Source organism: Muntiacus reevesi, chromosome 1 (assembly GCF_963930625.1).
Source record: "Muntiacus reevesi chromosome 1, mMunRee1.1, whole genome shotgun sequence".
NCBI lineage: Eukaryota > Metazoa > Chordata > Mammalia > Artiodactyla > Cervidae > Muntiacus > Muntiacus reevesi.
In genome coordinates, this window is record NC_089249.1 from 200,523,455 (window position 1) to 200,536,192 (window position 12,738).

At 37.2% G+C, this 12,738-nt stretch overlaps 1 protein-coding gene across 2 annotated transcripts in view; it reads right to left on the reverse strand.

The window, feature by feature from the left end:
• RAD50 (RAD50 double strand break repair protein) overlaps positions 1-12,738 on the reverse strand; it is a 257,110-nt gene that overhangs the window by 39,327 nt on the left and 205,045 nt on the right. For both annotated transcript variants that reach the window (XM_065918131.1, XM_065918132.1), the window contains 6 exons: positions 9,658-9,847; positions 7,163-7,289; positions 6,330-6,523; positions 3,280-3,390; positions 2,728-2,820; positions 2,528-2,641 (listed from right to left, as the gene is read on the reverse strand). In XM_065918131.1, the coding sequence (XP_065774203.1) occupies positions 2,528-2,641; positions 2,728-2,820; positions 3,280-3,390; positions 6,330-6,523; positions 7,163-7,289; positions 9,658-9,847 (829 nt within the window). The remainder of the gene's footprint in view (positions 1-2,527; positions 2,642-2,727; positions 2,821-3,279; positions 3,391-6,329; positions 6,524-7,162; positions 7,290-9,657; positions 9,848-12,738) is intronic.

The window sequence follows — 12,738 nt, forward strand, 5'->3', positions numbered from 1 at the left end:
CTGGTTTCTATTAATCTATACAGCGTCTTCCTTTCTTTCCATGAATGCCTACAGAGACATTTTTCTCTGGTCTCAGTCCAGGAAACTGGTTTGTTTTTAGTTTTGAGACAATGTGAATCTTAATTATGACTTTCTCTTTTCATGTGACTACTGAGATCTTCAGCAAGCATATCAGAGTTCATGGCCTACATTTTATATACTTAGTACTCTCCTGCTTCACTGCCACCTTCTTATCCTTATTTCTACACTGTTGCATTTTCTCATTAATTTATTACTTAGCATTGCTTTATGTAAATAATTAGTAAATAACTTCTAGAACAAGGTAGGTTATAAAAGTAAACTAATGTAGTCAGATCTACTAAATTTAGACCATCAACTTGAAAAGGGTCACAGACTGGTATTATCTTAATTATCTCTGTATATTGGTATGGACTTTACTTATTTATAGATTGTGATCTTAAATAGAAAACACACGTAATAAGCTAGTGATAACTATCATATATGCATCATAAATTTATATAGCATTTATTATATGGCAGAGATTTGATTTACCTTTGACTGATACTCATATGGGAAGGACTGATGTTGAAGCTGAAACTCCAATACTTTGGCCACCTGATTGGAAGGGCTGACTCATCTGAAAAGACCCTCATGCTGGGAAAGATTGAGGGCAGGAGGAGAAGGGGACGACAGAGGATGAGATGGTTGGATGGCATCACCGACTCAATGAACATGAGTTTGGGTAAACTCCGGGAGTTGGTGATGGACAGGGAGGCCTGGCATGCTACAGTTCAGGGGGTCACAAAGAGTCAGACACGACTGAGCTACTGACCTGAACTGATACTCACATTTAACATTCCTGGCACTATGGCCAGAGAATCTGCAGATATGGCTAATCTTTAAAGAGATTTTAACCATTATTTATAACCAAATGTTTAAAGCATTCAAACATCAAATTTTGTTCAGAACAGCAAGAACAGAGAAACAGTATAGTTTTTAAAGATATTAACCATCATGTTTATATTAGATATGTTGAAAATTATTTTCTCAATGTGATTTGAATTATACTGTAGAAATTAATTTCTTTAATAGAGAAAGCAAATAAAGGAATCAAATGAAAAACAATATATAGTCTACTTACAACATTTAAGAATAATATATAGAAGTGAGACTGACAATTGTCAGAAGGGGAGGGAGACTTTTAATTTTATGTTTTTATGTTTAAACTTTTACCAAGGAAGTCTCTTACTGAAAACAAAAAAGGAAAGAAGAAATCACAATGTTATTAGAATTGCTTTTCTCAGGGAACACTCCTACACTATTGGTGGGAATATAAATTGGTGCAGCCACTGTGGAAAAATAGTATGGAGGTTCCTCAGAAAATTGAAAATAGAATTAACCATATGAACCGGCAATTCCACTCCTGGGCATACATCCAGATGAAATTACAATTCAAAAAGATACACGAGTCCCACATTCATAGCAGCACTATTCACAATAGCCAAGACATGCAAGTAACCTAACTGTCCACTGACAAATGAATACAGATGTGGTACGTACATATGGAGTATTACTCAGCCATTAAAAAGAATGAATTAACTATCTGCAGCAGCATGGATGCCACTAGAGCTTATACTACGTGAAGTCAGAAAGACAAAGACAAATACCATATGATATCATTTATATAGAGAATCTAAAATATGATACAAATGAACCTATGGTGGCACAGTGGTAAAGAATCCGCCTGCCACTGCAGGAGATGCAAGAGATGGGGGTTCAATCCCTGGGTCAAGAAAATCCCCTGTAGAAGGAAATGGCAACCCACTCCGGTATTCTTGCCTGAGAAATCCCATGGACAGAGGAGCCTGGTGGGTTACATTCCATGGGATCATAAAGAATCAGACACGATTGAGCACGCATGCACACACATGAAACAGAATCATGGACACAGAAAGAAGACTAGTGCTTGCCAAGGGGGAGGGATGTGAGAGAAGCTGGGACTGGGAGTTGGGATTATCATATGCAAACTGGCATATATAGACTGGATAAACAACCAAGTCCTACTGTATAGCACAGGGAACTGTATCAATATCCTGTGATAAACCATAATGCAAAAGAATATGAAAAAGTGTATATATAATACATAACTGAGTCACCTCGTTGTATAGCAGTAATTGACACAGAATTGTAATTCAACTATACTTCAATAAAAAAAAAATACAACCAGAAAAAAAATGTTATGATCAAAAGAATCACAACAGCTTAAGTTACACCAAGTGCACTTTTTTGAAATTTCATTTTACAAATGAAAATATATCTCTTTTTACATTGCCACAGGAAAATTTGCTTTGTCTCTCAATAACATAAAAGAAAAACATACTTTTTATATAAATATATACACAAGAATTGCTTTTCCCTACTGTTTTCATATCTACTCAATGCAAGTATTGAAGAGTAAAAAATAAAAAAAGTAAGAATGTTACTGGTATAAATACCACCATAAATCATCAGCAAAAAAAGGACCTACCTTCTGTGTATCAATATCTTGTCTCATGATTCCCATTTCCTTATTAATCTTTTCTTTGTGTTTCTCACATTCACTTAGTTGAGCTATTACTTTATTAAGTTCAGTTTCTTTTTGCTACAAAAAAGAAAATTTCTTAACCACAAGAAATAAAGATATAACAAATTATTTTAAATTATATTCAATTAAGTAGTTTTAATTACCTTCTTATAGTCATCTTTTCCATCTTGAATATAGTTCTCGATGTCTTTCATATAACTGTGAATATTTTTAACCTTCTCTTTGATTTCATTTATCTGTAGAAAAATGCTTATTAAATATTGGGAGTAGGCATTTAGGAAGATTTATTTCCAAGGAATATCTTACATTAAGGTAACAAAAACTTAACAGGAGCATACAGTGAAACATGAGCTTGGAGGTTAGAAATGCTGGGTTCCAGTTTCCATCACTGACACATTTTATCTCAAATCAAATTTTACAATCTCCCTTTATTACCTATTAGATTAGATTAAAAGCTCTCAATTCTCAAACTTCTATTAATAGTTTAAATCAAGAAGCAAAATAATACCAAAAAAGCAAAATAATTTATAATTAATCCTTATTTAAAAAAGATTATGTCACAAATCTTATTATGTCACAAATATTATTTTATCATGCTTTTAATTTCATGTGAAATATTAGTGTCCAACATGGTGCTTTGAATATAATAATTTTAAAAAATGCTTTTGGTAAATATATAATAAATGAAATCTTACTTTATCTTGTGCTATTTTGTGGCTTGTATTTTTCTTATTGATTAATTCTTCTTTCTCCTGCTGAAATTTTTCCAATGTTGTTTCCAAAGGGCTTAGCTGCTCTTTAGCATCCTAACGATATAAAAAAATAAGACCTTATATAATAGCATTACATTACCTTATTTCAGACTTCATAGTCATAATAAAACCACTTTCTATGTACCAGGCTTTAAAAATCATTTAAATGATTAAATCATTCATTTGCTCCTTTCAACAACCCTATGAGGAAAGTACCATTATTTTCATGCTAAATTCCAGATGAGCACAGAAATGATTTGTCCAGGGTCCCCAAAACCAGTAAACGAAGGAGCCAGGATTCAGATCTCATTCAACTCCAGAGGCACTCTTTTCTTCCCCCCCCAGAGGCACTCTTTTAGCCACTATGTTATACTGTGTCAGCAAGTATATATGCTACACTGACTTGATTCTTTTTTCTTTTCAAAATTTTAATTTTGTCTTGGGGTATAGCCAATTAACAACGTTGTGACAGTTTTAGATGAACAGGGAAGGGACTGAGCCATACATATACACATATCCATTCTCCCCCAAACTCCTCTCCTATCCCGGCTGCCACATAACACTGAGCAGAGTTCTATGTGCTACACAGCAGGTCCTTGCTGGTTATCCATTTTAAATATAGTAGTGTGTACATGTAAATCCCAAACTCTCTAATTATCCCTTTCCCTCATCACTCCCCAGCCCGGCAACCATAAATTCTTTCTCTAAGACTGTGAGTCTCCTTCTGTTTTGTAAGTTCATTTGTATCATTTCTTTTTAGATCATTGACTTGATTCTTAATCTATGCCATGTGCTTCCAATTACATGAGCATGTGGCTTCAGGTATAAATTTTCCTGAGTTTGTAAGGGCCCATATTAGTTCTGTGTAACCAAAGAATAGGAAAGCTCTTTCAGTCCAGTGCTTTCTTTCACAGATGGAAATATGATCATAAAGGAACTTCTGACATTAAGCTTAGCTTGCTGAAGCTAAGCAGATATTTTATGGTAATTAAACCATACTAGTACACTGATGTAGGTGTGTCCTGACTTATTTTGGAAAGAAAGGGGTTTTCAAAAAACTATTTTAATCAGAAGTACACATCATTTGGCCTTGAAACATCTCTATAGCATAATATAATAACTACTGTTCAAAATCATGATCCTCAAAAGATCCTGAAGTACCTAGTGAATTCATAAAGGTAGAAACAATTATCCAGAATTAGTTCAGTGTCAGTATATTTTATATTAGGAAGTGGTTTGGTGTGGTAGGAAGTCAAATGTCTTACACATCATAAGATATATACCAGTAAATTAACTCTGCCTCCTACTAACTGTATGAACTTGGACAAATCATGGAATATCTGGAAGTCTCAACTTCTTTTTCTTTAAGAAGGAAATTTATTCACATTTATCAAAATGATACACTGAATGCAAAATGAGATACAACAGTTTAAATGCCACAGTGTTTTATAAGCAGTAAAGAAATAAAAAAATAAGGTAGTATTACTATTTATACTATACGCCTCTGATATTCTGTAATCTAAAACTACTTAAGAAACATTTATAGTAACAACAGATTCAGTAATATACTTAGTTCTTACTGAATGTGTATAATTATAAACTTAGATAAGATTATTTTTTCTAAAACTGTTCAAAAATTTAATTGGCTGAGTCTTAGGTTTGATTTGGGGCTTCCCTGGTGGTTCAGCTGATAAAGAATCCACCTGCAAGCAATCCCACTTCTGGGCATACACACCGAGGAAACCAGATCTGAAAGAGACGGTGCACCCCAATGTTCACTGCAGCACTGTTTATAATAGCCAGGACATGGAAGCAACCTAGATGCCCATCAGGAGACGAATGGATAAGGAAGCTGTGGTACATATACACCATGGAATATTACTCAGCCATTAAAAAGAATACATTTGAATCAGTTCTAATGAGATGGATGAAACTGGAGCCCATTATACAGAGTGAAGTAAGCCAGAAAGATAAACACCAATATAGTATACTAACACATATATATGGAATTTAAAAAGATGGTAATGATAACCCTATATGCAAAACAGAAAAAGAGACACAGATGTACAGAACAGACCTTGGGACTCTGTGGGAGAAGGCGAGGGTGGGATGTTCAGAGAGAACAGCATTGAAACAAGTATACTATCAAGGGTGAAACAGATCACCAGCCCAGGTTGGATGCAAGAGACAAGTGCTCAGGGCTGATGCACTGGGATGACCCAGAAGGATGGGATGGAGAGGGAGGTGGGAGGGGGGGTTCAGGATGGGGAACACATGTAAATCCATGGCTGATTCATGTCAATGTATGGCAAAAACCACTACAATATTGTAATTAGCCTCCAACTAATAAAAATAAATGGAAAAAAAAAAAAAAAGAATCTACCTGCAACACAGGAGACCTGGGTTTGATCCCTGGGTTGGGAAGATCCCCTGGAGAAGGGAACAGCTACCCACTCCAGTATTCTGGCCTGGAGAATTCCACGGACTGTATAGTCCGTGGGGTCACCAAGAGTCAGACATGACCAAGCGACTCTCACTTTCACTTTTTACTTAGGTTTGATTAAACTAGGTGGGGGATGCCAATTATGTTCCATTCCATGTATCAACTCAGTGCCTGCTGATTGTAGTGGGAAGTACACTGAAATTACATCTGGAATCAAAGAAAAGTGCTATGTCTGAGAGGCAGTGTCTGCCGTTCATGTAGGATTTTTAGATAAGACAAATCTCCAACACAAGTAGGAATCCTCATACGGAGTTAGCAGTCACCACCAGACCACCTCCAGTAATGGGAAGTTTACTACTTAACCAGGCAGCCAGTTCCTTCTTATTATGGCCAGTAAATCTTCTCCCAGAAGTCTTTACCTATTAGTACAAGTTCTGTATACCATTTTGATTTGATTCTCACAATAACCATATTTTGGCCATTGTCCCAAAAAGAGCATTTCATATATCTGAACTAATTTTAAAAAACAAATACATATGAATGTTTTTACCTTTATTTCTCTGTGTAAGGACTGAACTTCAGTGGATAATTCCACAGTCTGTTCCTCTAGCTGCTGACGACGTTGTAAGTTAGTGGATATCTGAAGTTTCTCCGATTTAAGTTCATTTGTTGTGCTTTTTAGGTGTTGAATCTGTTCCTGCTGGTCCTGTATAAGCTTACGGTTCAATTCTATCTTACTAGAAACTGCATGAGAACACATCCATACAGTTAATGAAAGGGCACAGAAAACACCATAAGTAACATCTTTCTAGTTTATAGGTCTGTGGCATTCACAAAGGCTGAGTTTCTGTGGGTCTCACCCACTGCAGAAAAATGCCAGAACAATCTATCCAGCTCCCAAACCCACTTGCTGTCCCAACACCCATGGGTGAGCTCACAGGGCAGACATGACTGAGAAAGAGAACAGCTTATCTATTATTTGGGCTACCCTTGTGGCTCAGCTGGTAAAGAATCCACCTGCAATGCAGGAGACCTGCGTTCAATCCCCGGGTTGGGAAGATCCCCTGGAGAAGGGAAAGGCTATCCACTCCAGTATTCTGGCCTGGAGAAATCCATGGGCTCTATAGTCCATGTGGTCGCAAAGAGACGGACATGACTGAGCGACTTTCACTTTCCATCTATTATTAATTATTCAGAAGTTCCTATTATTCAAAGTCTGTTCTGTAAAGAAAGGAGAGAGGAGAAGTGATGCTTTTGAGAAAAGAAACTGACTATACCGTGGACTGGAAGACGGTTCCTTGTCCACATAATAGTTATAAAATTAATGGTAAAAACCATATGCTGGGAATGTTGAAGTCTTTATAAGGAAACACACTCTATTACCTATATCTAATTTGTGTTGTTTTTCTTGTTTTTCCTGGTTTACTTGCTGAACACTTCGATCCAAATCTAGTCCTTGGAGTTTAGCTGCTTGCTGTGCAACTTTTCTTTCAACATCTTTTAGTTCCATCTTAAGAATAAATCAAAGTTATTTCCTTTAGGAAATTTATGGCATTATTATTATTCAAACTCTTTAAAAATTAACTGCTTTTAATTACTTTAAAAAATCTAATTTGTAACTGTTCCCAGATATAATTTTAACAAATTTTAATACGATAAAAATGAAATTAATTTTAAGCTTCAGTCAGTCAGTTCAGTTGCTCAGTCGTATCCAACTCTGCCACTCCATGGACTGCAGCACACCAGGCTTCCTGTCCATCACTAATACCTGGAGCTTGCTCAAACTCATGTCCTTCAAGTCAGTGATGCCATCCAATCATCTCCTCCTCTGTCGTCCCCTTCTCCTCCTACCTTCAATCTTTCCCAGCATCAGGGTCTTTTCCAATGAATCAGTTCTTCACTTCAGGTGGCCAAAGCACTGGAGTTTCAGCTTCAGCATCAGTCCTTCCAATGAATATTCAGGACTAATTTCCTTTAAGATTGACTGGTTTGAGCTCCTCGAAGTCCAAGGGACTCTCAAGAGTCTTCTCCAACAACATAGTTCAAAAGCATCAATTCTTTAGCACTCAGCTTTCTTTATAGTCCAACTCTCACATCCATATATGACTACTGGAAAAACCATAGCTTTGACTATATGGACCTCTGTCAGCAACGTACTGTCTCTCCTTTTTAATATGCTGTCTACGTTGGTCATAGCTTTTCTTCCAAGGAGCAAGTGTCTTTTAATTCCATGGCTGCAGTCACCATCTGCAGTGATTTTGGAGCCTAAGAAAATAAGGTCTCTGTTTCCCCCACCTATTAGCCACGAAGTGATAGGACTGGATGCCATGATCTTAAGTTTTTTGTATGTTGAGTTTTAAGCCAGCTTTTTCAATCTCCTCTTTCAGTTTCATCAAGAGGCTCTTTAGTTCTTCTTCGCTTTCTGCCTTAAGGGTGGTGTCATATGCTTATCTGACATTATTGATATTTCTCCTGGCAATCTTGATTTCAGTTTGTGCTTCATCCAGCCCGGAATTTTTCATGATGTACTCTGCATATAAGTTAAATAAGCAGGGTGACAGTATACAACCTTGACGTACTCCTTTCCCAACTTGGAACCAGTCCATTGTTTCCAAGTTGGTTCTAACTGTTGCTTCTTGACCTGCATACAGATTTCTCAGGAGGCAGGTAAGGTGGTCAGGTAGTCCCATCTCTTTAAGAATTTTCCACAGTTGGTTGTGACCCACACAGTCAAAGGCTTTGGCATAGTCAATACAGCAGATGTTTTTCTGGAATTCTCTTGCTTTTTCTATGATCCAATGAACGTTGGCAATTTGATCTCTGGTTCCTGTGCCTTTTCTAAATCCAGCCTGAACATCTGGAAGTTCACCATTTATGTACTGTTGAAGCTTGGCTTGGAGAATCTTGAGCATTACTTTGCTAGCATGTGAGATGAGTGCAATTGTGCGGTAGCTTGAATGTTCTTTGGTATTACCTTTCCTTGGGATTGGAATGAAAACTGACCTTTCCCAGTCCTGTGGCCACTGCTGAGTTTTCCAAATTTGTTGGCATACTAAGTGGAGCTCTTTCACATCATCATATTTTAGGATTTGAAATAGCTCAACTGGAATTCCATCACCTCCACTAGCTTTGTTCATAGTGAAGCTTCCTAAGGTCCACTTGACTTCACATTCCAGGATGTCTGGCTCCACCATTGTCATTATGTGGGTCATGAAGATCTTTTTTGTATAGTTCTTCTGTGTATTCTTGCCACCTCTTCTTAATATCTTCTGTTTCTGTTAGGTCCACACCATTTCTGTCCATTATTGTGCCCATCTTTGCATGAAATGTTCCCTTGGTATCTCTAATTTTCTTGAAGAGCTCTCTGGTCTCTTAATTTTATGCTTAAGTTAATTTAAATGATGAAAATAAAAGGCATCTTCCCAGGTGGCTCAGTGGTAAAGAATCTGCTTGCCAATGCAGGAAACACAAGAGACACGGGTCTGATCCCTGGGTTGGGAAGATCTGTGGAGAAGGAAATGGCAACCCGCTCCAGTATTCTTGCCTGAAAAGATTCCCATGGAGAGAGGAACCTGGTGCGCTACAGTCCATGGGGCCACAATGAGTCAGACCCAACTGATTATTGGACTAAAGGAAGCAGACTAAAGCAAATTACAGGAAGCAGACTAAAAAAGAAAAGTAAACATAATTCTCCTAACTTATGGATAGAAAGAACTAAACTCAGAAATGTAAGTTAAGCAGTTACTCCCTGAAACTACCTAAAATTCAGAATAGGGAACACAATTTGTACCAGAAAACTAGCTATTTAAACACTCACATGTCATTTTCAAACCAACATGAAACAAGTTTTACTCAGCATTAAACTGCAGTAACTGTACCTGGAGCCTCTCCATAATTGTAACATCTGTCAGACACACTTTAGCACTTTCTTCTTCAGGTATAATTGCACCCAAGAGTGTTTCCTGTTCTTCTATGTCATTCTTGAGGCGCTGTATGTCTCTGTTCACACTCTGCAGTTTATTTCTTAATTCTGGTATTTCCTTCTCCTTCAAATCAATTATGCTTTGCCTTCACAAAAACACAATTAAAAATAAGCAATGTAATGTTTCTTCATAAGGAGATGGAGGTTACATATTTTTGGCAAGAATACCATAGAAGTCATGTTGTATCCTTCTCAGGGCATCTTTAGTGGGCACGTGATGTCATTATGTTACTCTTACTTAGTAAAGACAGTGTCAGCCAGATTTATCCATTGTAAAGTTACTATTTTTCTCTATGTAATCAATAAAAACCTAGGAGAAATACACTGAAGACAATGTAAACATTCTGTTTTTCCTCAAACCTTTGTCCACTAATTTTAGTACCTTTTGAGAGATCTTGATAGCAACAATTTTACCACTCTGTCTGCCAAACTGAAGGATATTTTACAAATTACCAAGACCATACTCATCAGAAGTGTCAAGATCATGAAAGACAAAGAACTATGGTAGACCACACAAGAGCCTAAGGATAAATATTAATAACAAGGATAATTAATACATGCAATGTGGAGATCCTAAGTTGGATCCTGAAATAGAAAAGGGATATTAACAGAAAGACTGCTAAAATTCAAATGTGGTTTGTAGTTTAATAGAATTACACTAAAGTTAACTTCTTGATTTTGACAGCCATATTATGGTAACATAAATTGTGAACATCAGGAGAAACGGGGTGAAGGATATATGTGAACTCTCTGTACTACCTTTGTAAATTTTCTTTAAGTGTAAAATTGCAAATTAAAAGTTTTAAAAGTTTAAAACTTTTAAAATAAAAACTTTAAATGTTAGAAAAATGAAGGAGGGAAGAAAAGAGGAAGGAAGGAAGGAAACCAGCCAAATGCTACATGGGTTTATGGTACAAAAGCTGTTAAACCCACTCTACTATTGCTACTCTAGCCAATGAATTATCACCCCTGTGGCAGGTACTGGCCCCAAGCCTGTTTTTGTTAATACCTTGGAAACAACAAAACTTGTATTTAATCTGAAAAATAAAAAGCTATTAAGCTTATTTCAGAAAAGTTTTAAATTCTTAATCAAAATCAAATTAGTATGATAAATTAAACTGATTTCTAATGAGAATCTTATAATAAACTAGAAACTCAAGCATTAGCTGTTACACTTAATCACTTAATGTTACACATTAATGTTACACATTAATCACTTAATGATTTTTTAAAAGTCCACACTATGACCAAGAAATGCCAATCAACCACTCTGTGGTGACAAAAGACCTGTAATCTTTTATACCAGAGCAATGAAAAAACTTTCCTGAATAAATAAGAATGTATTCAGATTATGAATAATTCATGTTCACATTTTTTCCTGATGTTATGGACCCTAAGTTTGTCTTAAGTTATGTGCCGACTACCAAAAAAGTGACAAAGTTACAACAGCCTAATGACAATCAAGCATTCACTTGACTGGGTCATCTTTGTGGAGAACTACAGGCATCCATTAAATTTTAACCCCATTTTTACATTTGCATACACACATAGACGTGGTCTATGTAAAAAACTAGCAGTAAAAAATAGCAGCAACACTATGACCAATAAAAAACAGCAGAAGTAACACTATGAGTTTCTGGGCCCAGGCCTTAACACATTTGCTATTAGAATACTTCCTGTGGTAATCTAGCCACTATGCTGCCAAAAGTCCAAGACACAGGTGGAAGTCAAATGAAGGCATTCTGTGTGACAGCCCAGGTAAGCCTGTGGCCAACTGTCAGCATCACCACCAACCATGTGAGTGAACCATTTTGAATGCCCAGGCCAGCAGAACCTCAGATGAGCGCCTAGCCAACAGTCAGCATCAACACCAGCCACATGAGTGAACTCTACTGAATAACCAGGCCAGTAGAGCCTTGAAATGACTGCAGCCAACATCTGACTGCAATTGCATGAAATACCCCAAATAAGAACTACTTCAGTTCAGTTCAGTCGCTCAGTCGTGTCCGACTCTTTGTGACATGAATCGAAGCACGCCAGGCCTCCCTGTCCATCACCAACTCTTGGAGTTTACTCAGACTCATGTCCATCGAGGCAGTGATGCCAACCAGCCATCTCATCTTCTGTTGTCCCCTTCTCCTCCTGCCCCCAATCCCACTTAGTTAAGCCCAATTATCCCACAGAACCATGGAAGATCGTAATAAATCATTGTTGTGAGGTACCAAGTTCTGAGGGGGGGTTGTTAAGCAGCAATAAACACATGGAACTACAGTTACTACAGTTCTTATTCATTCAGCAAATAGTTACTTACCAAATTTACAAAACACAAAGAATTATGGAGGCACAACAATGAATAAGATACGTACCTCATTCTGACAAGGGGAGCTATGTTGGCAAGGGTCCTATTTCTGCTCTTCATAATTTATCAGTTTGACACAGAACTACATGTACTTTCTACCAACTTCTAATTTTATCTTTCACTTAATGTCTTTCTTTTTAAGATCTTGCCTTATTCTTTTTCATTCTCAAATTATTGCTTTTGTCACCATATGACATGCTCTCTGTAGCCCCTAATGATCTGGTTTTTATTCTTGATGATTATATTAGTTATCTATCACTACATAACACCCCAAAAATCCTCCACAGATAGGAGGATTAGCTGCTACCTGGGTATTTTTGACTCAGGGTGTGTTACTGAAGGTGCGGTCAAGCTGTGAGCTAGTTATCTGAAGGTATTACTGCTGGAAAATCTGCTTCCAAATGGTACACTCACTCTTGTGGTTGTTCAAAGGCCTCAGGTCCTCACCAAGTGGGTCCCTCCACAGGGCTGCTCACAACACAGCAGCTGGCTTCCCCCAGATCCAAGAGAAAGAAAAGGAGAGCGGGAAGCTATAGTGTCTTATATAACCTGATCCTCGAAGGAACCTGTGATCACTTCTGTTGTATTTTACTGGTTACATATCCTGGAACCCATCCT